The 27230-nt window shown below is 39.6% G+C and overlaps 1 protein-coding gene and 1 pseudogene across 6 annotated transcripts in view; one reads left to right on the top strand and one right to left on the bottom strand.

The window, feature by feature from the left end:
* The window catches only part of STRN3 (striatin 3), a 136765-nt gene that overhangs the window by 54674 nt on the left and 54861 nt on the right, over window positions 1–27230 (bottom strand). For all 6 annotated transcript variants that reach the window (XM_032180185.2, XM_032180183.2, XM_032180184.2 and 3 more), the window contains exons 2-5: window positions 9443–9546; window positions 8927–9000; window positions 4150–4231; window positions 379–552 (exon numbers count right to left, since the gene is read on the bottom strand). In XM_032180185.2, the coding sequence (XP_032036076.1) occupies window positions 379–552; window positions 4150–4231; window positions 8927–9000; window positions 9443–9546 (434 nt within the window). The remainder of the gene's footprint in view (window positions 1–378; window positions 553–4149; window positions 4232–8926; window positions 9001–9442; window positions 9547–27230) is intronic.
* On the top strand, window positions 17608–18264 carry LOC116484999 (HIG1 domain family member 1A, mitochondrial-like; annotated as a pseudogene).

The following is a 27230-nucleotide window of genomic DNA, read 5'->3' on the forward strand; positions in this document are numbered from 1 at the left end:
TGGGCATGCTGGCTCACGCTGGTAATCCCAGAACTTTGGGAGGCCGAGGTAGGTGGATCACCTGAGGTCAGGAGTTCGCAACCAGCCTGGCCAACATGGTGAAACCCTGTCTCTACTAAAAATACAAAAAATTAGCTGGGAGTGGTGGTGGGTGCCTATAATCCCAGCTACTTGCGAGGCTGAGGCAGGAGAATCGCTTGAGCCTGGGAGGCGGAGGTTGCAGTGAGCCGAGATCGTGCCATTGCACTCCAGCCTTTGACTCCGTGTCAAAAAAAAAAAAAAAAAATTTCTTAATGGCAGTAACAAGAAGCTTAAGAGATTAACAGTAATAATATCCACAATATCCATTATATAAACTATGTTAAGTATAAATCATACCTTTTTATTTCTTGTCCCTTTTGCTTAGGAGATTCACCTCCATTCAGGATCTGTTCTAAATTCTTTGTTTCTACTGATCCATTTGGTTCTGAATTAGATAGTCCAAGTAATGACCTTACCCGCTGAGACCGTACATCTAATATTGTATCTGTATAACCTACTTCCTGAAGATACCTGTAAGAGAAAATAAATACTAAAATCCACATACTGTTAACATGTGCTAGACTCAAAATCACATCAATTTTAGAAAAACCCATAATCCTATAAAATATGCTCTCCCTTTGTCTCAGTACCTTTCTTCTCTACAGGCTAGTACCAGTTCTAAGAGAACAATACCAAATACAAACCAAAATTTATATTAAAAAGCATATAGTATGGTTAACACTGATTAAGAGCCAATTATCTCAAAACCCAAGAAGCCCTAGTGTCTTAAAACGCTTTTAGGATTATATACACACACACATTTTTAAATTTCCATACACACAACCACACATTGTTTTTAACTTACACACACACACAAACACAACACACACACATTTTTTAATTTCCAAGGAACGGTAAAGAATGAGTAGAACTGCATCTTAGCACACAGAGATACTAAGTTTAAACCTGGGGTTGTTAACTAGAGATTGATGAACACACTAATTCTCCTTCTAGGATCTAAGATCTCATAGCACTCCTCTAGTCCTGTGATTTTCAATCTTTCACTATATCTAAACCAAGGAACTTAACCTAGGATCTAAGATGAGACTGGAAAAGAAGAAAGGGACTAGATTATGATACAAAGATAATGAGTTGTGAATGGCTTTGTGACAAATAAGTATTTAAGAGGCTAATGAAGGATGCTTAAAAGAAGCCTTAAATACTGCTGGCAGAAGAACAAAAGATTTTTAGGTGAATGCTAAAGAGAAAAAGACTAGATCAGGACACTAGCAAGAAGTAAAAATGGAGGAGAATAAATGTGAAAAAAAATAAGCAAGATATAATCTTTTTGACGTGATGCACAAATGTATGTGGAAGTAGAATGAATAAACAAGTAAGAACTTCGCACAATTTTCAGGTTTCTAGCTTGGATGGTTAGATGATGGGTATACATTCAAAAAAATTATACAGAGTCAGAATCAAGTTTATAGAGTACCTATCAGACAACCATATAGTGTCTATAAAAAAAATACAAGTGACAATGTTTATTAGGCACATAGATGATACAAACCAAAAGCTCAGAAGAGACTGGCCTGGTTATACAGATTTGGGTCATTAATCTTTGGTAATATTTGAAGCCATGGATTTAAATGAAGTCACTCAGAGAATAAGCATAAACAAGGAGAGAAGGTATGGGTATAGAAACATCCAAAGGACTAGAAGCATAAAACTCAAAGGAAAATGAAAATATTTGAGAAATTAGAGGAAAAAAATGATAGCAGAGAGTGCTGTCATGGAAGCAAAAATAAAAGTTTCAAGAAGGAATAGTTAATGTCAAATTTTTCCAAGATACCAATTATAACAAAAAAGGTCTCTTGAATATGTCTGTGAAGCTGCTTCAGAGGAATGTCAAAATGGAAAACAGACAGCTGACAAATGAACAAGAAGGAAGACTATGGAGATAAACTACCCTTAACAAGTTTGGCTATAAAGTCACAGGGAAAGATAAAGGTGGCAAGAGACTAAATTGTAAATCAGGCAATGGGATTAGGCATTTATGAGAGGAATACTGTCCAAGTGATTTCTCTACTGTCCAGAAAAGCTGTCCTCACTTTTCTTCTAAAAAATGCAGTCCTCTCTTGGGGAGAACAGCTCCCATCATACTCTAACCACTTGGTCTGAATGAACTGCCAAGATCTCATACAACCCAGGTAAAAATGACTGACTCATGGGCAATTATTTGATCAGTCAGGACAACACTTACAGAGTGTTCTCTGACATACAGAAAAAAAGTGGTTTTCAGAAGAAAAGAATAAACCTGAGATAGAGAGGAGTAGAAAATCAAGTAAGAATGTCTTTAGAGTTTCCAGTCTGAGAGGGCCTCCAAGCTATCCTAGCTCTTCACTTCCTGACACTTGGTTGTACATTATTTCCTTCAATTCTGCTAGTTATCCAGCATCCTTCCAATCAATAATCTATTCTTTTCTTCAAATTTTAGTCACTTATAAGGAGAGCCTGGATTGATAAATACCTTTTTGAATGGTAAGAAACTAAAGTAAAAGATAAGAGGTTTAAATACATTTACAGAGGCTGGTGCGGTGGCTCACACCTGTAATCCCAGCACGCTGGGAGGCCAAGGCGGGCAGACCACGACGTCAGGAGATCAAGACCATCCTGGCCAACATGGTGAAACCCTGTTTCTACTAAAAACACAAAAACTAGCCGGGCATGGTGGCATGCACCTGTAGTCCCAGCTACTCAGGAGGCAGAGGCAGAAGAATTGCTTGAACCCGGGAGGCGGAGATTGCAGTGAGCTGAGATGGTGCCACTGTACTCCAGCTAAGGGAGGAGAATCTCTTGAGCCCAGGAGGCAGAGGTTATAGTGAGCCGAGATTGTGCCACTGCACTCCGGCCTGGGTGATAGAGACAGACTCCGTTTCCAAAAAAAAATACATTTACAGAAAGGAAAGTGTTAAGGGAATTGCCACCTGACGGCCTTCATATTTTCCGTGAAGCAGAGCCTGAAGTGCTTTAATGAAATAAGGGAGAATGGGCTGAGACGTGGTAAAAGTTTAGAATATCCACTGAGGACAATGGAAGCAGGGGGTGGCCAAGGGTTATGGAAAAAGGCTCTCTGCAATGTTTGGACAGGAAACTATGAATACATAATAGTATTCACACGATTCTGTAGTTTTTATCCAAGAGTTAACTAGAAAGAGGCAGACAGAGTGAACGAGGGCTAGAGTTTTTCAGGTACATTTAGTAAAATGAGTGGTGAGGAAGTGGTAAACAGTGGGCAGCAAGAAAATTAAGGGTACTAGATAAGAGTGATCAATTACGGAGTCTAAGCTAGAGCTAGGGAAACAGAAATAAAATAAAAGCAACCATAGGTAGAAGAGCTAAAGAGAAAAATTATATAGTTAAGGATTTAAAAATCATGGTAAAGTCAGAGGGCAAATAACACAGTGGTCAGAGGTGGAATGCATGATGACTGTCCAGACTATGAAATATTCTAAAGATAGTTCTACAAGATCAAGAGTGAAGGTAAAGATACCTACAGTAGAAAAGGCTGATTAACTGAAAATCACCCAGGATATCAGTAGGATACAAACCCAAAATTTTCAAAATATAAGGAAAATAATACATGAAAGACAAAAAACAAGATTTGCCAGAGAAATACTTCCAATACAGCAAGTAATTCAAAATTCAAAAAAGCTCCTTAAAAATTCAACTGAAAGGAAGATTTGGCAATCCGCTTCTGAAAAGTTTCAGATGAATTCAACAAAATTCATTCTCTAGACTGGTCACACCCACACTGAAAAGAAATGTGTGAATTCTGCACTGACAGGAATGGAGGGCTCTACAAAGTATGAATTCCATATTGTTTTTGTTCTGCTCAAGTCATCCAGTCTTTTGGACATTCTACCCTGCAAGTAAGAAGACAATATCATCCTGAAACTCAGAGGAAACAAACTTTTAAAAAGATCCAAGCATCTACACAGCAAAAAAAGCAGCAATACAAAAAACATACACATTGTCCCAATATAATTTTTTACTCGTAAATTGATTCAGCATAAGCACTTTCATACCTAGATCCTTAAAGAAAGCTGAAAATAAGCAATTACTCACTGTCTTAAAAGCTGTCTGCCTTGCTTCCACGTTAACTGGCTATTCTGAGGTGCTGTGGGAGCCTCTGTGTCTTTGGTTTCTTCTAAAAATTAAGAAAAAAAAGTTTTACATACATTATTTCAACTCCTGAAAATATTGCCAAAGTTTTCTTAGGGATAAATTCCCATAAAAACATACCTAAATATTTTATAAAGGACAGGAAAAAATTAACTTTCATCTAAGTATTAACTGTGGGTCACTCATTTTAAATGTGTTTGTCCTCATAACCCAATGACTTAAGTAGTATGTCCCCCATTTTAAAACAGGGAAAACCCAAGTGTACTTTATTAGTATCAAGGAATCAAATGCCCAGGAGATAAAATATTATTAGAACTGATTTTTTTTTTTTTTTTTTTTGAGACAGGGTCTCACTCTGTCACCCAGGCTGGAGTACAGTGGCACTATCTCGGTTCACTGCAGTCTCGACTTCTCTGGGCTCCAGAGATCCCACCTCAGCCTCTCGAGTAGCTGGGACCCACAAGCATGTACCACCATACCCAGCTGATTTTTGTATTTTGAAGAGATGAGGTTTTGCTATGTTGCCCAATCTGGTCTCAAACTCCTAAGCTCAAGCAATCCACCCACCTCAGCTTCTTAAAGTGCTGGGATTACAGGTGTGAACCACCATGCCTGGCAATTTAATTTTTTTTAACTACTAGAATTCTGCTAAGTCAATTGCCTTTGAAATTAAAAAGCTGTATTATATGAGCTATTCAAAATCAACACTGTTAAGATATCAGGCATACATAAAAATATTGAATACCTTAATTTGGGGTCTGTATCAGTGGACCTTAAGTCTACATCACAGGACTTCATCTAGCTAAGTTCCTTTTTTGGAACTAAAATTAAACCAGAAAATAGTTTTTACTATAGGTAAAGTCATTATTTTATTTTCAGATAACAAAGTATACACATTAAAAAAAAAAAAGAGTTTAGGCCAGGTGCAATGGCTCACGCCTGTAATCCCAGCACTTTGGGAGGCTGAGGTGGGCAGATCACTTGAGCACAGGAATTCAACACCAGCCTGAGCAATATGGTGAAACTCTGTCTCTAGCAAAAATACAAAAGTTAGCCAGGCATGGCAGCACATGCCTGTAATCCCAGCTACTCAGGAGGCTGAGGCAAAAGGGTCGCTTGAACCCAGGAGGTGAAGGTTGCAGTGAGCCAAGAGTGCACCACTGCACTACAGCCTGGGCGACAGAGCAAGACCCTGTCTTAAACAACAACAAAAAAAGAGTTTAATGGACAGTATGATTTCAGATTAATCTCTCAACAAGCCTCTCTAGAACAAAATTTAAAACTATTGACATTTATATCACAGAAATATTTCCCCATAAGTTCCCATTATTAACATAAAGACACAGTGAAGAAGAGAGGGACTTAGAAGGTCAACCCTCATACTGAATGTTGAAGACTCTGTGAGGCTCCTAGCCTCCTCAAAATCACTTAGTACTTGCTGGTAGTGATTCAAATATCCTCTTCAGACATTATTTCTCTAACCCTAACAGTCCAATTATTAATACCTCTGGCTGGGAACAGCGGCTAAGGGTCTGCAATCCCAGCACTTTGGGAGGCCAAGGCAGGTGGGTCACTTGAGCCCAGGGGTTCAAGACCAGCCTGGGAAACATGTCAAAGCCTCATCTCTACAAAAAATGCAAAAATTAGCCAGGCATGGTGGCACGTGCCTGTAGTCCCAGCTACTTGGGAGGCTGAGGTAGGAGGATTGCATGAGCCTGGAAGACAGAGATTGCAGTGAGCCAAGATTGCACCACTGCACTTCAGCCTGGGCAATAGAGCAAGACTCTGTCTCAAAAAAAACAAAACAAAACAAAACAAAACACTTCTTATTCTATCCCAAACGTAAGCATTTCTTTTATTTCCAGAAATAATTATTTCATTCTAATAGTCCCCCTACTGATTTTTCTATTTATAACATTTTAAAATTATATATAACACATAATCACTGGAGGAAAAAAATACTAAAAAAACAAGATACACAACTGCCCAAACCCTATTACCCAGAGTTGACAACTGGTAGTACTTTAGTGTTTATCATTTCTTATTTTCTACCTGAAAATATACATAATACAACCCCACCCTTTTTAAAAATGTGCCAATGTATATACTGCACTATAATCTGCTTCTGACACTAAATGTAACTTGAACATTCTCTGTATGGCAATATAGTTTAACATAAAAAATGACTGCATAATATTCTATAGAAAATATATACCTATTTAACCAATCCCCTAATGTTGAAATTAGTTTCCATTTTCTATTATAAATAATGTTGCTAAGGATATTCTTGAAGTACATCAAGTGTATAGCTCAAGGAATTTTTGAACACGCCCATGTAACCAGTACCTAGATGAAGAAACAAAACATTATCAGCATCCCCAAAAGCCTTCCTTGTGCCCTCCAGTTACTAGCCACTCCAAAAAGGGTATGAATGCTATCTTGATTTCTAAAATTATCTAGATTTTTGAATATAATAATTTCTTCAATTTTCAGTTTTATGTGATTAAACCATGTTGTCAAAGTTTTAGTTTGCTCACTTTTGTTGCTAAACAGCATTCTATTATGCTAACATATCACAATGTACTTATCCATTTATTCTAATTCTGAAGACTGTTCTAGTTGTTTCCAGATTTTCACTGTAAATAATGATGCTATGAACATTCTTACACAAGTTTCATGATGAACATATATATGCTTTTTGAGGAGTAGAGTTACTGGATCATAGGGTATGTATATAAATATTTTTTGAGACAGGGTCTCGCTTTGTCATCCAAGAGGGAGTAGAGTGGTGTGAAAAAAGTTCACTGTAGCCTTGACCTCCCGGGCTCACGCAATCCTCCTACTTCAGCCCCCTAAATAGCTGGGACTACAGGCATGCAACACCAAGCCTGGGTAATTTCTGTATTTTTTGTAGAGATGAAGTTTTGCCATGTTGTCCAGGCTGGTCTTGAACTCCTGGGATCAAGTGATTCAACGCCTCGGCTTCCCAAAATGCTGGGATTACAGGAATGAGCCACAGCACCTGGCCTAGGGTATGTATGTTATATCTTCTTTAGTAATAGTCATAGTGTCAAGTCACTTTCAGAGCAGCATTATCAATATATAATCCTAACACCAATGTCGACGAATTCTGGTTACTCCACATCCTCAACACTTGATATTGCCTCTTCTGCCATTTTAGCCATTCTGGTCAGTGTCTAATTGTATTCCATTGTGGTTTTAAGCTGTATTTTCTTAATAACTAATAAAAATCAAGCAACATTTCATATATATATTTATTGACCATTTATATATCCTCTTCTGTAGTGTGTCTTTTAAAGTCTTTTGCCCATTATTCTATCTGATTATCTGTTTTCCAAATGTAGAAGGGAACTCTTTTATATTTTAATATAACCCGTTTATAAGGTTAGGTTTAGGCTATATCTATTTATTTTACTGAGAGAGGGGTATAAATACTTATATATCTTCTACTATGATCAAATCAATATTTTGTACATTGTCTTTCTTATATTGATTTCTCTGGGGGTATATAAAAGGCGACATTGTTTCATTTAATATTATCTCCATATATACTCTGACATAAATAATTTTACAATATTCTGTTCACATGATGTACTTCTGCCCATCCCTTTGTTTGGTTTCCCACTAAACATCCTGAAGAATTTTTCTACATAACTGAAAACTTTTACTTCACTGTTATTGTGTGTCCTGTAAAGAAAATACTTGGCTGGATATTATTTTACTCCTCAACTTGAGGAACTTTTAATATTTAGATTTATACAGATAAAAACAGATTGTCTTGCCACAATTTCAGTTGTGAGCAAAAAAGACTTATCTTGCTTTATACAAACTGTTATACTGGGACCACCTAGCCAATTCTGATTCTGCTTAGCCTCTACTGCAGGCACAGTGTGGCTTTAACTAGCCTCTTTTCTTTACACAGACCAAGCCCTACAGTTCTAGAAGTGCTTGCTTATTTTCTGAATATTCTAGCCATACTGGAAATAAAATGAGTCAAAAAAAAAAAAGTTCTGAATTCACCAGTATTTTTCTGGTGAAGTCACTCTACTCCCTTTAACTGCAAAGAGACGACTATAATAATCATGGCTCGGAACAAGTAGACCTTCCATGTTTCTGTTCCTGATTTTTGCTTTTTCCAAGGAGGAGATTCTAATATAGTTTCTTGGCATCAGAATAAGCCTTCATAACCACTGAAAAGCCAGGTCAAAGAAAACCTATGCCACTTCCATCTTGGTCTCTTAATTTTGTATGTATGATAACAAACGGAAGCTCTAATAAAGTTCTGCTGCTAAGACTGAAAGTGTTAAAGACTAAAAAATAAATCAACTGCAAATTTTATGCATGGTGTGTGTTTCTGCCAAGTTCTACATACTTAATATTGAACTCAAAAACAATTAACTAAATTTTTAAAATTTACTATAATACCTAACTTTGTTACCTTTCAGCTCAAATTACTACCATAAATGCAGCTACACTTTTACATAGATTTCAACTCAAGGATAGTAAGACAAGTTGCCTCAGGATTAAGATGTACATGAAACTATTTACTTTTATTCATTTAATATTTTTTCCCAAATTCTAGACAGTTTACAATAGTCACTCTCTAATATTACCAAACCAAAATGCGGGTAAAGAGAACATGTCTGTTACATAAAAAATGAATTAAAAAAAAAAAAAGTAACAGAAGAATCAAGTTTACCTGACTCAAAGGTTGGCATTTTCAAGTCACCTTGGTTCAGTTCTGTGCCATATTTTAATTTGTGATATTTTGCCCTGAAAATTTAATCACAAATTAGTAAAATCACAATTTCTTCTTTTTGTCACTCTTGCTTTATATTACTCCAATAACAAAACATAATATGAATGTCTGTTTCTTTAAACTTTGTTTGCAAAGAACATTGAAGACTATATTGCTGTAAAAGAAAAAAAAGTTAAGTTTCCCAAGTAACACATACCCAAAAGTTAAAAAAAGATCAATTATCCTGTCTTTTTTTTAAGTTCCAAAATTTAGATTCTGTAACAAAACACATTTCAATTGAATTATTTTAATCTCTTTTGCCTTTCTTTCCCAAGTATGAATCAAATCAAGATAGCATCATGTATTTGGGCAAGGATTTGTACCTTTCAAAAAAAGCTGCCAAATACAGAGTACAATGGTATACATGAGTATACTATTGTTCTACTTTATTCATGTAACAAAATGAGGCACACATACCTTTCCTGTTTTAATGCATACTCTAACATCTTTATTCTTCTTACTAAGTCCTTCTTCAGGTTCTCTTGACCTTTTCTTTCTCCTTGTAGAAATGCGATCCGGGCCTAAAAATATAAAAGATGCATTTATTTACATTTTCCCTTAACCATACATAGGAAACTGAAAAATGGAAAACAATAAACACAAACTTTTGCACTTGACTCATGATATCAAGATTTTAAATTCATAAAAACGGGCCAGGCAATGGCTCACACCTGTAATCTCAGCACTTTGGTAGGCCAAGGCAGTAGGATTGCTTGAGACAAGGAGTTTTAGACCAGCCTATGAAACATGGTGAGACCTCATCTCTACAAAAAATTTTTTAAATTGGCCAGGTGTAGTGGTGTGTGCCCATAGTCCTAGCTACTCGAAGCTGAGGAGACTCTGTCTCAAACAAACAAACAAACAAAAACACTCATAAAATGGCCAAACTTTCTGTTAGATCTAACACATCCCTTTTGAAATAAAGGTAAGTACCAACTAGTTGGTTTATAATCCTTAAGATCTCTAATATTAATATTTCACCTTCACATAACCTTGAAAGAAAAATATACATAAATATGGCACCTAATTCCTAACATACAATTCACAAAGAACTGAAAAACATGTTCACAAGTAGATAAAAATACGTCAGAGAATGAGATATTATTTCAAAAAACAGATTACTTCAAAAGCTTTTCTTGAAATACTAGAAAATTTATAATCTGAGCTAGGCACGTGGCTCATGCCTATAATCCCAGCACTTTGGGAGGCCAAGGCAGGCAGATCACCTGAGGTCAGGAGTTCAAGACCGGCCTGGCCAACATGGTGAAACCCCCTCTCTACAAAAATACAAAGATTAGCTGTGCATGATGGCAGGTGCCTGTAATCCCAGCTACCCGGAAGCCTGAGGCAGGAGAATCGCTTGAACCTGGAAGGTGGAAGCTGCAGTGAGCCGAGATTGTGCCACTGCATTCCAGCCTGGGCAACAGAGCGAGACTCTGTCTCAAAAGAAAAAAGAAAAGAGGGGCCGGGTGCGGTGGCTCACGCCTGTAATCCCAGCACTTTGGGAGGCTGGGGCGGGTGGATCATGAGGTCAGGTGATCGAGACCATCCTGGCTAACACGGTGAAACTCCGTCTCTACTAAAAAATACAAAAAACTGCCAGGCGTAGTGGCAGGCGCCTGTACTCCCAGCTACTCGGGAGGCTGAGGCAGGAGAATGGTGTGAACCCGGGAAGTGGAGCTTGCAGTGAGCCAAGATGGTGCCACTGCACTCCAGCCTAGGTGACAGAGCGAGACTCCATTTCAAAACAAAAAAAAGAGAGAGAAAAAAGAAAATGTATACTCTTTGTATAATCTTTCCATTGTACCACCCCACTCCAAATTGTTTTAATTCTTGAAACGGTAAATGCCATAGTATTACAAATAGTTTAAGTAAGCCATCATACATTCCATTACCTCATTGCTTTCTATTGTCATTTTTCCACTGTGAGAGAATTTTTTTCCTTAAGTGCCTTTTATCCTTATTTCCTGAAAATGGCAATTCTCTGCCTTTTTCTAGCCCTTCTCTATATGTCAGCCTCCTTTAACCACCTCACACTAAAGAATAATGTTGAAAGAGACTGGCATCTGTCTGGGGACATCTGCCATTATCCACACATTGACAATAAAACTAATTTTCACAAGAGGTAGAATGTTCTTGCAGAGATGACACAGGTGCATTTGCTCAGTATGAGAAAGAAAGCTATTCAGTAAGCTAAATTGTTGTTAAAACTTTAGTTAGGATGTGTTGATTTCTACAAGAGAAATATATTAGCCAAGGAGACCAGCTAAATCAAGTCAACTAATAAAAACACCTAAGTAATAAATAACTGCTGTCATCAAAAAAACTGTTACCCTAAAAAAAAATTTGTATGAAATTATCTACAACTTCGTAACACCTGAGAAGCTATAAACAGCTACAGAGTTCATGACTAGCCTTGGCAAGACAGCGAGACCCTGTTTGTACCAAAAAATCAATAATTAGCCAGGCGTGGTAGCATGTTCCTGTAGTCTTAGCTACTAGGCAGGCTGAAGCAGGAGAATTGCTTGAGCCCAGGAGTGAGGCTAGAGTGAGCTATGATCACATTACTGTCCTCCAGCCTGGGCGACAAGCAAGACCCTGCCTCTACAAAATAAAAATAAAAATAAACAAATAAACGGCTACATGACACTTATAAATACATATTTTCAAAATTTTAAAAAAGCACTAGGAGGAATAATAAAGGTTCAGAACCTAATAGTCTATGATCCTGAAGAAAAGAGCAGCACTTCTTCTCTATCAAGCTGTGGAGCAAAGGGAAAAGATGTCAAATTCATCATACGCTTTTAAGAAAGATTCTGACTAGTGTTTTCTCCTGTGTTGGCTATTTGTTGTTGTTGTTTTTAAAAACCACTAAGCCCATATTATAGAACCATTATGTAACTCTCAATTTTCAGATCTAATAAGCGTTCCAAAATTGCCATTACAAAAAGCTGAAGGAAACCTGTTTTATTATTCTGCTTCTGAAGAAGTAAAAATTGGTTGGTTTCTGATTGAGAAAGGCATTGAAACTAAGTGAAAGTCATAATGTCCTCTAAGAGGATTCTTTTTAAAAAAGACTACCCAGCAGCAGTATTTCCTATTAGAATCTTATCCTGTTGTGAGAATTGGTTTTCATTTCCTTCTTTTGCATTTTTGTATTACCAACTATCCACACTTAGAAAATCTAGTAAAATAGACAAGCACAAACCACACACCAAAAAGCAAAAATTCCAAAGCAGTACTGAACAGAAGGCTGAAAGGAAATAATTTGCGAGAACTTAGGACAAGGAAAAGGCTCAAGAATTAAAAACAAAACCCTTTTAAAAAATGTGGACTAGGGTGGGCATGGTGGCTCACACCTGTAATCACAGCACTTCGGGAGTCCAAGGCAGGAGGATCACTTAAGACCAGGAGTTTGAGACCAGCCTGGCCAACACAGCAATACCTCGTCTTCACTAAAAATTTAAAAATTAACTGAGTGTGGTGGTGCACGCCTGTAATCCCAGCTACTTGAGGGGCTGAAGCAGGAGGATCATTTGAGCAGAGGGGTCGAGGCTGCAGTGAGCCATGATTGCCACTGCACTCCAGCCTGGGCGACAGAGCAAGACCCTGAATGAAAAGAAAAAAACAAAGCAAAACAAAAAAAACACCACCACCACCAACACGTGGATTAACCAAAAATACATGGAGGAGGACCAAGTAAATGAGAGAGAAGCCATAATGACTGGAACTGACCTTATGACCTCATATCATCACATATGTAGAGGGCAAACTGATTGAAAAGGTAAAGGTTATACCTGATAGTGATAATAACATAATAATGACCAATTAAATAATAAATTTAGCACTTAGTACAGGATCACTAACAATCTACTTTCAGCAATGTTATGGCATCATCTCTGCAAATAAACACTTTTAAAAGTAACCTCAAAAAACACATTCCCCATGGCATCAAAAAATAAAAGTACCTAAAAAAGGCATGGTGGCACATGACTATAATGCCAGCTACTTGGGAAGCTGGGGGGTGGGGGAGAATTGCTTGAGCTGAGGACTTCGAGACCAGCCTGGGCAACACAGTGAGATTCCATCTCCAAAACTATAATAGATAAAAGTAACTAGGAAAAAACCACCAAAGATGGGCAAGAGCTTTATACAGAAAATATAAAAATTTAACAAAGGCATTAAAGACAACCTAAATGGACTAGGTGACTACTGTAAAAATATCAATTTTTACCCAAATTGACTGACAGATTTAATTTCAATCAAATTCTGAATTTGTATGTGTAGAACCTGACAAGCTAATCCTAAAATTTACCAAAAAAAAATTCAAATTACCTACAACAGCCAAGACAATTATAAAGAATGAGATGGGCCGAGTACAGGGGGCTCACGCCTATAATCCTAGCACTCTGGGAGGCTGAGGAAGGCGGATTGCTTGAGACCAGGAGTTCAAGACCAGCCTGGGCAACACGGCCAAACTCTATCTCTACAAAATACAAAAATCAGACAGGTGTAGTGGCATACACCTGTAGTCCCATCTATGTGGGAGTATTGCTTGAGCCCAGGAGGCAGATGTTTCAGTGAGCTATGATCAGGCCACTGCACTCCAACCTGGGCAACAGAGTTTCAAGAAAAAAAAAAAAGAATGAGGTGATATAATTTGCTCTACTAAACAATAAGATACATTATAACACTGCAGAAATTAAGACACTGATGATTCAGGGATAGAAAAATGAACCAAAGAAACAGAACAGAAAGTCCAGAAACAAACTAAAGCATAGAAGATCACATGATTTATGAAAGATGGCAGTGCAGAACATTGAGAAAAAAATGGTTGCTTCAAAAATGGTGCTTAGTAATAGAGAATCCAAATGTGGGCTAAACATGAAAATGAGGCTGGGTGCGGTGGCTCACGCCTGTAATCCCAGCACTTTGGGAGGCTGAGGTGGGCAGATCACGAAGTCAGGAGATCGAGACCATCCTGGCTAACACGGTGAAACCCCGCCTCTACTAAAAATACAAAAAATTAGCTGGGCGTGGTGGCGGGCGCCTGTAATCCCAGCTACTCAGAAGGCTGAGGCAGGAGAATGGCGTGAACCCGGGAGGCGGAGCTTGCAGTGAGCTGAGATGGTGCCACTGCACTTCAGCCTGGGCCACAGAGCGAGACTCCATCTCAAAAAAAAAAAAAAATAATAGAAAGAAAAGAAAATGAACATCTGCCTGATACTTTCTGCTTCATACAGTTCCAGGAGGATTACAGATCTAAATATGAAGGCAGGACAGTAATGCTTTTAGGATATAATAAGTATCTTCACAACTTCAGATTAAGGGGAGATTTCTTGAAAAAGACAAAAAACACTAGCCATAAAGAAAAGGATTAAAAATTCATTACAATTAAAAAATTTTTATTCAAGATAAAAGAGGAATTGGCAACCTATCCCAGGCTTGTTTTTGCATAGTCCTAAAACTAAAAATGTTTTTTAAAGTATCATAAAACAAGAAACAAAGAATAGGCAACACAAACCCTTTGTAGCCCAGAAAACCTAATATACTTACTTTAAAAGTCTGTCAATCTCCCATACTAATATCAGACAAAATAGGCTTAAAATTTTAAAAGGGACAAGAGACAAAGAACATTATAAACAGTCATGTGCCACATGACATTTCAGTCAATGACAGACTGCATATACAACAGGGGTCCCATATGATTATAATGGAGGTGAAAAATTGCTATCACCTAGTGAAGTCGTAGAAGTCTAGAAGTCGTAGCTATTGTAACATTGTAGTGGGACGCATTAGATGCATTACTCATGTTTGTCCTGATGCTGTTATAAACAAATCTACTGTGTTGTCAGTCGTACAGAAGTACAATACATGTAATTATGTATAGTGCTCAATACTTATAATGACAATAATGACTATTCTACAGTTGATTTACTATATGTTTTTGTTTTGAGACACCCAGACTGGGTTGCAGTGTGCAGTCACAGATCACTGTACCCTCTAAGTCCTGGGCTCAGGTGATCCTCCTGCTGCAGCTTAAGGCTCGGGCCACCAGCCAGGCTAATTTTTTAAAAATTATTTTTGTAGAGAAGGTTATTGCTTTGTTGCCCAGGCTGGCCTTGAACTCCTGGCCTCAAGTGGTCCTCCTGCCTTAGCCTTCCAAGTTGCTGAGATTACAGGTATGAGTCATCATGCCTGGTTCTGTCTTTATTTTGGAGTGTATTCCTACCTACAAAAAGAAAACTTAACTGCAAAAGTGCCTCAGGCAGGTCCTTCAGGAAGTATTCCAGAAGAAGATATTGTTGTCACGGAAGATGACAGTTCCATGTGTGTTACTGCCCTTGAAGACCTTCCAGTGGGACAAGATGTGGAGGTAGAAGACAATGATATTAAACTAGGCCTTCCTAGGCCTTACATAGGCATAGGTTAATATGTGTGTTTGTGTCTTCATTTCTAACAAAAAAAGTTTAAAAAGTAAAAATAAATCAAAATTTTAAAAACTAGAAGAAAGCTAACAGAATAAAGATAAAAAGAAAATATTTTTATATAGCTGTACAATGTGCTTGTTTTAAACTAAGTGTTATTACAAAAGAGTTAAAACGCTGAAAAAATTAAAATTTATAAAGTAAAATGATTATGGTAAGCTAATTTATTATTGAAGAAAAAAACTCACATAAATTTAGTAAAGTCTAAGTATACAGTGTTTATAAAATCTACAGGAGAGACAATGCCACAGGCCTGCAAATTCACTCACCACTCACTGACTCAACCAGAGCAATTTCCAATCCTAAAAGCTCCATTCATGGTCAGTGCCCTACACAGTTGTACCATTTGTTATCTTTCTTTTTTCTGAGACAGGGTCTCACTCTGTCACCCAGGCCACAGTGCAGTGGCACGATCACAGTTCACTGCAGCCTCAACCTCCCTAGGTTCAGGTGATTCTCCCCTCAGCCTCCCGAGCAGCTGGAACTACAAGCACCTACTACTATGACTGGCTAAGTTTTCTATTCTTTTAAGATGGAGTTTCACCACGTTGCCCAGACTGGGCTCAAACTCCTGGCCTCAAGCAATCCTCCCTCCTCAGCCTCCCAGAGTGCTAGGATTACAGGTGTGAGTGACAGCACCTGGCCCCATTTTTTTTTACTATACCTTTTCTATGTTTAGATACACAAATACTTACCATTGTGTTACAACTGCCTATAGTAGTCAGTACAGTAACATGCTATACAGGTTTGTGGTCTCAGAACAATAGGCTATACCATATAGCCCAAGTGCAGGCTATATTATCTAGTTTGTGTAAGCATACTCTGTGATGTTCACAAGATGAAATCATCTAACGATACATTTCTCAAAACATATTCTTGCCATTACGTGACACGACTATACTAATAATGACAAGAAGATATTACAACTATAAACACACACACCCCTAGTAACAGATCATCAAAACGTATGAAGCAAAACTGACAGAATACAAGGGAGAACAGACAACAGTAGTGGGAGATTCAACACCCCACTCTAAATAATGGATAGAACCACCAGACAAATGGTAAGGAAGAAAACAGAGGATCTGAACAACACAACAAATCACCTAGCTCTAACACACATATGCAGAACACTTTACCCAACAAAAAAATACACATCTTAAGTGCACATGGGACAGTTTCCAGAATAGACCATGTAAATTGAGTCACAAGTTAACTCTAAATAACTTTTTTATTTTTTTGAAACAGGGTCTCATTCTATCACCCAGGCTGGAGTGCAGTGGCGCAATCTTGACTCACTGCAACCTCCACCTCCTGGGTTCAAGTGATTCTCCTGCCTCAGCCTCCCGAGTAGCTGGGACTACAGGAGCACACCACCAAACCCAGCTAATTTTTGTATTTTTTGGTAAAGACAGGGTTTCATCATGTTGGCCAGGCTGGTCTCAAACTCCTGACCTCAAGTCACCTGTCCACCTTGGCCTCCCGAAGTGCTGGGATTACAGGCATGAGCCACCATGCTCAGACAAGTCTCAATAACTTTAAAAAGACGGATATCAAAGTTTCTTCTCTGACCACAAAAAAAATCAAGTTAGAAATCAATAACAAAAGAAAACTGGAAATTCACAAATTTGTGGAATTTAAACAACATACTTTTAACCAATGGATCAAAGAAGAAAAATTAGGTAACAGAAACAAATGAAAACAAACACAGGACATACCAAAACTTAGAGGATGCAATGTAAGCAATACTCAGGGGGAAATTTATAGACATAAATGCTTACATTAAAAAACAAGAAAAGAGCCAGGTGCGGTGGCTCATGCCTGTAATCCCAACAATTTGAGAGGCTGAGGCAGGCGGATCACTTGAGGTCAGGAGTTCAAGATCAACCTGGCCAACATGGCGAAACCCCATCTCCAGTAAAAATACAAAAATTAGGCAGATGTGGTGGTGCGCATCTGTAGTCCCAGCTATACGAGAGGGTGAAGCATGAGAATCACTTGAACCTGGGAGGCGGAGGTTGCGGTAAGCTGGCAATAGAGCGAGTCTCCGTCTAAAAAAGAAAAACAAAAAACAAAAAACTACACACAAGAAAAGACAGGGCATGGGAGCTGGGATTTGAAGCCAGTTGGATCATGAGGGTTTTGTTGCTCTTGGGAGATTCTTCTAGCAATTTCCATGCCAACCAACACAGATGTTTCTCTTTCTTCATATGATGATCAGGGATCCAAATGTATCCAAAAAGCTAAAGAGGCACCATTTGTCCCCCATTGGAATAGCAGGTTTTGCAGCAATTGTTGCAGTGGATATACAAATTGAAGAGCAGAAGAACTATTAAAATGTCCCTTCATCTGATCCACATGCATGTGGCAGCTCAAGGCTTTGTGATGGGAACAATGACTGTTGGTGTCAACTATTCCATGCATTGAGAATTATGGGCAAAACCTAAGCCTTAGAAGAAGAGATGCAGGCTTGGCAAAGTGGCTCACACTTGTAATCCCAGCACTTTGGGAGGCTGAGGTGGGCGGATCACCTGAGGTCAGGAGTTTGAGACCAGCCTGGCTAATAGGGTGAAACACCATCTCTACTAAAAATACAAAAATTAGCCAGTTGTGGTGGCGCGCACCTGTAATCCCAAGTACTCCAGAGGCTGAGGCAGGAGAATCACTTGAACTTGGAGGTGAAGGTTGCAGTGAGCCGAGGTGGCACCACTGCACTCCAGCCAACGCACAACAGGGCAAGGCCCCATCTCAAAAAAAAAAAAAAAAGAAAAGAAAAAAAAGAGAGTCTTGGTCTTGGTGCTGTCTTGGTCTTTGTCTTGTTGCAGGAGCTTGCTCTGGTTAGACATGTCATTACTGAGGTTAAGTGTTCACACAGAAAACACATTATTTGATGGAATTCAGACGATAACACACTATTTGAGTATTGACTTCCTTTCTTGCGGGCTTGATTTGCTTGGTGACCAAATTACTAGTCACTAGTTCACTGGTGAACTAGGTCATTCAGAGAAGTCACATTAACAGAAAAGAAATATGTCACCTAATGCACTTGACTATGTAAAAATATCCACCTTCTTAAACTGTTACAATGCAATTAGTTCTAAAGAAGACAGCAGGCCAATCCAGAAGTACTCCCAGTTTGCTGCAGAATCCCACATGCTTTGGATGTTATATAGGAGTCCTATTTACCCGAGTTAATTTACTTCTGCCTGCCTAGTAGACTGGTTGGCTCCTTAAGTGCATGGGGGTGCAGTGGTTTATGTCTGTAATCCCAGCACTTTAGGAGACTAAGGCAGAAAGGTCACTTGAGGCCAGGAGTTCAAGACCAGCCTGGGCAACATAGCAAGACCCATCTCTAAAAAAAACCAAAAAGAGGCCGGGAGTGGTGGCTCACGCCTGTAACCCCAGCACTTTGGGAGGCTGAGGCAGATGGATCACCTGAGGTCAGGAGCTCAAGACCAGCCTGGCCAACATCATGAAACCCCATCTCTACTTAAAAAATTAGCCAGGCATAGTGGCAGGTGCCTGTAATCCCAACTACTCAGGAATCTGAGGAACGAGAATCGCTTGTACCAGCCTGGGTGACAAAAGTGAAACTCCATCTCAAAAAAAAAAAAAACCAACAAACAAAAGTGCATGAGACCAGACATCTGTAATCCCAGTGCTTTGGGATGCTGAGTGTTAGATATGAGTTCTAAATTTCTTCTCAAATAATATGTCAGTATGTTCAATTCTTTGCCTTCTACTTTTAAACTTCCTCGTAAGGCAATCTTTTTCAATTACCCACTCCACCCTGACTCATTCCAGTTACCTACTCCACCCTGACTTACTTGCTCCACTCTACATTCCAATCACCTGATCTACCCTAACTCATTCCAATTACCTTCTACCCGCTCTGCCCTGACCCCCGCCAAAGCACTCACCCCATCATTCTCTTTAAATTAGCCAAATGGAATTAGTTTAGCCTGTGCATCTAACCCTAGCCAACAGGGGAACAACACGGCAGCAAAGGGTCACGTGCATCAGGGATAAGAACCCCTTCCCCTCCCTTGTCCTAGTGTGCGCTCACCATCGTTCCATCTGTAAGGGCACACCCTTCTATATAGAAGTAACTTGCCTTGCTGAGAATTAAAAAGAAAATTTTATATCTGAGTGCTATTTCTTTTGTGGCACCAAAACTTTATATATAACAATTTGGGGGCTCATCCAGGATTACATTCCCCACCGGGGACAGTCTCTGGTTCTCTCTCGTGAGGAGGTGCACCCTGCCCTATTGTGGCAGCCTCAGGGATGAGAAATCAAGACCCACCCAGTGCGAGGAATAATCCGAGCTCTCAGCAACGCAGAGTAGCGACTGGCCGGCAACCTAGCTTAAAGGATCCTCACATACTGCTGCAATGACTCTGTGCACAGGCCAAGGAAGGAGAAGCCGCAGAAGCCGGTAAAGTACTTCCTTTGTGGTCAAATTCTGGAGGGCTAAATGTGTGCGTGCATGAATGATCATCAACAACCCTGCTTGCGGTGTTGTGTGGATGGTGACAAGTCCTACTGCTGGACGGAGTGAGTTGGTCCTCTCCGCGGTTCCATAGCTACCTCATATGGCTTAGAGCGAATCCTGCCATGGGATTCATACCAGCATGCCAACACTAAGTGGGGCCTAATTCTCCCTTAGGGGAGCAGCCAGAGATGACAGCACGAGTGGGAAGTGTGCAAAGGACCTTCAGAAGGGAAAGGGGGGAAACAGGTCAACCTCCCAGGACAAGCAATATAAGACACCCCCTGGTTTGAGGGGTTGAGCCTTCCGGGACACGCAACGTGAGACATCCCTGCTATTAAGGGGTTGAGCCTTCCGCTAATTTCAAGGGTTGAACCTGACACAACCCCCCCCCCCCCCCCCCCCGCTTTTCCTTTCTTCTTGGGTATTAGAGTAGCTCCACTCCCACAGGTCCCTACCCTATAGGCAGAGAGACAGAGGGGAAAGAGAGGGTGGGGCGGGGTGGGGGGGAAGAGAGGCAGAGAGATGGGGGAAAGAGAGGCAGTGCGGAGGAAAGAGGCAGAGAGAGGGGAAAGAGTCAGAGAGACAAAGAGAGAGTCAAAGGGAAAGAAAGAGACAAAGTCAAAGAGAGAAAGAGAAAAATAGAAGTAGTAAAGAAAAAAACAGTGTACCCTATTCCTTTAAGAGCCAGGGTAAATTTAAAACCTATAGTTAATAATTGAAGGTCTTCTCCGTGACCCTATAACACTCCAATACCACCTCGCTGTCAATGTAAACAAGGGTGTAGCCCGAAAGCACTGAGGCCACTGACAACCCGTAGCCCTCCTATCAAAAATCCTTAACCCAGTAACCCGCGGATGGCCCAAATGCATTCTATCTGTAGCGGCAACTGCTTTGCTAACAGAAGAAAGTAGAAAAATAACTTTTAGAGGAAACTTCATTGTGAGCACGCCTCACCAGTTCAGAACTATCCTAAGTCAAAAAGCAAAAAGGTAGCTTACTAACTCAAAAATCTTAAATTTATAAGGCTATTCTGTCACAAAAAGATGATTTATCATTAACCACTGAAAATTCCCTTAACCCAGAAGGTTTCCTAACAGGGGACTGAAATCTTAATTACCATACAAAGATCCGACCAGATCTAGGAGGAAGCCCCTTCAGGACACGACTATAGATGATGGTTCCTCTCAGGTAATTGGGGTTGGGGGGGAACAACAGGTATTCAGTAATTGATAGGGAAACTCCTGTAGAAGCAGTCAGGAAAACTGCCCAATAACTGGTCTGCTCAAACGTGCGAGCTATTTGCACTCAGCCAAGCCTTAAAGTACTTACAAAACTAGGAAGGAACCATCTATACCAATTCTAAGTTAATTTGGACTAAACAGGGTCTTATTAATAGCAAAGAGTAATTGAAATCCCAAACTTAGAAGGTTTTCAACAAAAGTAAAATTTGCTAAAAGTTAACAGTGTAACATGTATTATCCTAACTTCTAATCTTATGGCCTTAGACAGTCTAGTCCACCAACATGAAGTTCACTTCAGAAAAGAATGATTATCATCTTCAAAAAAAAAAAAAGAAAGAAATTGGGGGGAGAGAATTTATGTAAAAATAATGTTATATGGTAAATTCTTGTCCTAAAATAAGATTAACTGGTTTGAAAAAAAAAAAAAAAAAGCCAGGCATGGCGGCTCATGCCTGTAATCCCAACACTTTGGGAGGCCAAGGCGGGCGGATCATGAGGTCAGGAGATCGAGACCACCCTGGCTAACACAGTGAAACCCCGTCTCCACTAAAAATACAAAAATTAGCCGGGCATGGTGGCGGGTGCCTGTAGCCCCACCTACTCGGGAGGCTGAGGAAGGAGAATGGCGTGAACCCGGGGGCAGAGTTGTAGTGAGCCAAGAAGGCAACACTGCACTCCAGCCTGGGCGACAGAGAGAAACTCCGTCTCAAAAAAAAAAAAAAAAAAGTTTGTGGCAAGTCAGAAAGTTGAGGCATGTAGAAGAATTATCTGTGAAAGTCGTGGAGAAAAAAAAAGGTTATAAAAGGAAATTTATGCAAGAAATGTTGTATAATTTAAAAGTAATTAAGCCTCCTAAATGTAAAAGTATAGAAGAAACAGTTTTTGTGTGAAGTGTGTAAGGAAAGTAAAATGTACTTTTGGTAAAAAGACTATAAGGAAGCATAAGAATCTGAATTTTTACCTACGTTAAAAAGGTTAAAAATATATATATTTTGTTTCAAAGGTTTAAGCAAGTTTTAAAATGTTAATTGTAAAGGAAATTCTGTGTGTAAACATATTAGCCAAAGAGGTATCATCCAGTTTTTCTGTGAACTGGATATTAAAACAAAAGCATAACAGGTTTTTCTTAAAGCACTAACCTGCTGTTTAACAAAAATTATAAAAAAGGTTAAAAAGAGTCTATAAGCCGGGCGCGGTGGCTCACGCCTGTAATCCCAGCACTTTGGGAGGCTGAGGAGGGCAAATCATGAGGTCAAGAGATCGAGACCATCCTGGCTAACACAGTGAAACACCGTCTCTACTAAAAATACAAAAAAAATTAGCTGGTCATGGTGGCAGGTGCCTGGAGTCCCACCTACTCGGGAGGCTGAGGCAGGAGAATGGCGGAGCTTGTAGTGAGCTGAGATCGCGACACTGCACTCCAGCCTGAGCCACAGAGCAAGACTCTGTCTCCAAAAAAAAAAAAAAAAAAAAAAGTCTATAAAAATCTTACCTTATGGTCAGACATTAAAAATTGGATAAATATGTCCACAAGGTTTTATTCAAATTAACATTAATAACACTAATATAAAGGTGAAATTCAGCTTATTTGGTATAAAAATCATACAGGAAGCATTGTTAAATATAAAATGGTTGTTTGGCTTTCTTTGGTCTAAAAACTAATAAAAATAAGTGCTAAGGGAAATTTCTCAGTAAGAAGGCACCAAAGACTATATATAAAGTCCACTGTTGATGTCCCCACATTTAAAACAAAAGGTCAATTTCTTAGAAATTACATACTTGGTTTATCTTCCACTTTCCCTCAAAACTAAAAGTCTTTTAGCACAGGTACAACCCCTAGAATTTCCGGTAAACCAGCACCAGCCTGAAGATCACCTTCTCATCAAAGAGTGGAAAGAAGAAAAACTCGAGCCAGCATGGGAAGGACCCTACCTTGTGCTACTAACCACCGAGACTGCTGTTCGTAAAGCGAAAAAGGGATGGACTCATCCACACCTAAGTCAAAGCGCCACCCCCTCCAGAGTCGTGGACCACAGTCCCAGAAGAAAACCCTACCAAACCAAAGCTAAGAAAAATTTAACTTTTTCATCTATTCTATTACTCTTCTTTTCTCACTCTATTGCTGACCATCTAGTTATTAACACCAAGTCAATTTCACCTCAAACTACGGCATTTAATGCTTGCCCTGTTATACCCTGTGGGGACTTGCCAAGTCAAAGACAGCTCTCTATTTCAGAAAAGTACCTTGTCCCTCCTGACTCTCCTCAGAATGGGGATTAGTAAATTGGGACCTTGTAATCTGGGGAGATTTTGATAAAGACCCGAGTGTCAACCAGGAGTCTTGCCCCCCGATGTAGAGCTTTTATGCCGTAGCTGGTCCAACATTCTGTGGACCACTAAAGATCAAGGATAGACTGCCCCAACCAGTTTTTGTAATTTCCTAAAACCATACATTCATTTTACTAAAGGGACAGCCCCCCGCCAGCTGTCAGCTAAACCAGTGCAACCCTATACAGGCTATTATTTCAAGCCCCCAAAGTTCTCCCCTTTTCTAAGCCAGTTCCCTTCTTTACGCCAGTTTTATGGTATGCGGGCTGAGGTTTCAAGGACAGACCCTATTGGATTCCTTAAAATGCGTTTCTTTGATCCCCCACCGCACCGGCTTCTAAGCCTTTTTCCAAAACCTCTCACAAGGGAACCATTGTTCCTCCTCCATCTAATGACAAGGCCAAGACAGCGATGGTAAAAGTTAAACTTTGGCAATTGACTTAAACTTTGGCAATTGAGACAACATACCAAGATGTAAATGCCTGGTTGGAATGGATCAAATATTCCACCTGCACATTAAACAAAAGCAATTGTTATGTTTGTGCGCGCGGCAGGCCTGAGGCCTAGATTGTCCCCTTTCCACTAAGGTGGTCCTCCAGTCAACCAGGCATGGGCTACATGGTAGCTCTTTGCCAGGATTCTACAGCCTGGAGTAATAAGTCTTGCCAAGCTCTCTCTCTGCTATACCCCGAAATCCGGCACCCTGCGGGTCAGCCCCCGAGGGCCATCCAGCCTCCATCTCCCAACACTAAGTTCAATTTGTGTCTCTCACAACATGGAGGAAACAGCGTTCCTTGGAGACCTGAAGGAATGAAGTGAGCTTAAGAATTTAAGAGCTTATCAATCAGTCAGCCCTTGTTCATCCCCAAGCAGATGTGTGGTGGTATTGTGGTGGACCTTTGGTGGACACTCTGCCAAATAACTGGAGTGGCACTTGTGCTTTAGTCCAGTTGGCTATCCCTTTCACCCTGCCATTTCATCAACCAGAGAAAGGAAAAATAAGACATTGTAAAGTGAGAGAAGCCCCTTATAAGTCTTTCAACTCTCACGTCTATTTAGACACAATTATTAAGTCCCATGGGGAATACCATATCAATTTAAAGCCCAAAATCAAATAGCTGCAGGATTTGAGTCAATATTTTGGTGAGTGACAAAAATGTAGATTAGATAAACTACATCTATTACAACCAACAGCAATTTATTAACTACACTAGAGATGCTGTTAAAGGAATAGCTGAACAATTAGGGGCTACCAGCTAGATGGCTTAGGAAAATAGGATAGCCTTAGATATGATATTAGCAGAAAGAGGAGTTTGCGTCATGATTAAAACTCAATGTTATACCTTCATCCTAAACAGCACCGCCCCTAATAAAAGTATAACAAAAGCACTGCAAGGTCTCACTGCTCTATCCAATGAGTTAGACAGCAACTCAGGGGTAAATGACCCCTTTACAGGATGGCTTAAAAAAAAGTAGTTCGGTAAATGGAAAGGAATAATAGCCTCAATTCTTCCCTTGCAGCCATAATAGGTGTACTTATTCTTGTCGGGTGCTGTGTCATACCATGCATCCGTAAGTACATGCAGAGGCTCATAAAAATGGCACTTACTAAAACCTCCCTTAACTATCCTCCACCTTATCTAGAGAAGCTTCTTCTTTTAGAAAGTCAAGCAAAACAACTAAGCCAAGACATGTTAAAAAACAGTTTGAAAAGAAAGCTGTAAGGAAACACAAGGGGAGGGATTGTTAGATATGAGTTCTAAATTTCTTTTCAAAGAATATGTCAGCATGTTCAATTCTTTGCCTTCTACTTTTAAACTTAACCTCCTCGTAAAGCAATCTTTTTCGATTACCTACTCCACCCTGACTCATTCCAATTACCTACTCCACCCTGACTCACCTGCTCCAATCTACGTTCCAATCACTTGCTCCACCCTAACTCATTCCAATTACCTGCTACCTGCTACCTGCTCTGCCCTGACCCCCGCCAAAGCACTCACCCTGTCATTCTCTTTAAATTAGCCAATCGGAATTAGTTTAATCTGTGCGTCTAACCCTAGCCAACAGGGGAATGACACAGCAGCAAGGGGCCACATGCGTCAGGGATAAAGAACCCCTTCCCCTCCCTTGTCCAAGTGTACGCTCACCATTGTTCCGTCTGTAAGAGTGCACCCTTCTATACAGAAGTAACTTGACTTGCTGAGAATTAAAAAGAAAACTTTATATTCGAGTGTTATTTCTTTTGCAGCACCGAAACTTTATATATAACACTGAGACAGGAGGATCACTTGAGGCCAGGAATTCAAGACCAGCCTAGGCAATATGGCAAGACCCCATCTCTACAAAAAATTAAAAAAAAAAAAAAAATTAGCTGGGTATGGTGGTGCACACCTGCAGTCCCAGCTACTTGGGAGGCCGAGTGGGGAGGAAAGCTTGAGCCCAAGAGTTTGACGTTACAATGAGCTATGATTGCGCCACTGCACTCCAGCTGGGCAAAAGAGCAAGACCCTATCTCTATGTAACTTGTAATGGAGTATAACCTGTAATGCCTCCCACAACGAAAAGTGTGTCTAAATTGAACTTACAGCAAACAACAGAGCTATATAGTATTTATTTCAGAATCACAATTGTAAAGATTAGGCCGGGTGCGGGCTCACATCTGTAATCCTAACACTTTGGGAAGACAAGGCGAGTGGATCACCTGAAGTCAGGAGTGCGAGATCAGCCTGGCCAACATGGTGAAACCCTATCTCTACAAAAAATACAAAAATCAGCCAGGTGTGGTGGCACCCGCCTGTAATCCCAGTCACTCAAGAGGGTGAGGCAGGAGAATCACTTGTACCCGGGAGGCAGAGGTTACAGTGAGCTAAGATTGCACCACTGCACTCCAGCCTGGGTGACAAAGCGAGCCTCTGTCTCAAAATTTTTTTTAATTGTAAAGATTAAAATAACTTAATTATGGATTCCAGTTTAGCTTTTTTGTAACTGCAGAATTATATTTTGCTACTGTTTTATTAGACTATTTTAAAATGTCATCTTGAAATATATATGTATATTTTAAGCCCTGATATAACGATAAAAGAACACTGTCAAGATGTTTACATTATGTTTATTTTCTCTGTAAGAATCATACCTTTTAAACTAAACCAATTATCTATAATGGAAGTGATTAATGATTTATGAGCAAGCTGGTTTTGCCAGACATTATATACAAACTTTGATACACTACAGAATGCTTTATTACACTTAGGAAATTCTTGTCTAACCTGGACTTACATTCCAGTGAGAACAATTGATGTGTTGTTAGTAAAGTGAACATACCAAAAATAATAATAAGTAAAAAACAAGACAATCTCAAACAACTTAACTTTACAACTTAAGAAACTAGAAAAAGAACAAACTAAACCAAAAGCCAGTAGAGGCAAATAAAGATTGGAGCAGAGATCAATGAAACAGAATAGAAAAAAAAATTATTGAAAGCAAAAGTCAAATCTTTGAAAAGATAAAAAAAAAACTGACAACCCTTTAGCTGGGGGGGGGAGGGGGAGAGAAGGGGACAGAGAGACAGAGAGAGAGAAAGACAGAGGGAGGGAGGAAGAGGAGAGATTCAAATTACTAAAATCAGATATTAAAGTTAAATTGGGAACCACCAA

Source organism: Hylobates moloch, unplaced genomic scaffold (assembly GCF_009828535.3).
Source record: "Hylobates moloch isolate HMO894 unplaced genomic scaffold, HMol_V3 SCAFFOLD_16, whole genome shotgun sequence".
In the NCBI taxonomy this organism is placed as follows: Eukaryota; Metazoa; Chordata; class Mammalia; order Primates; family Hylobatidae; genus Hylobates; species Hylobates moloch.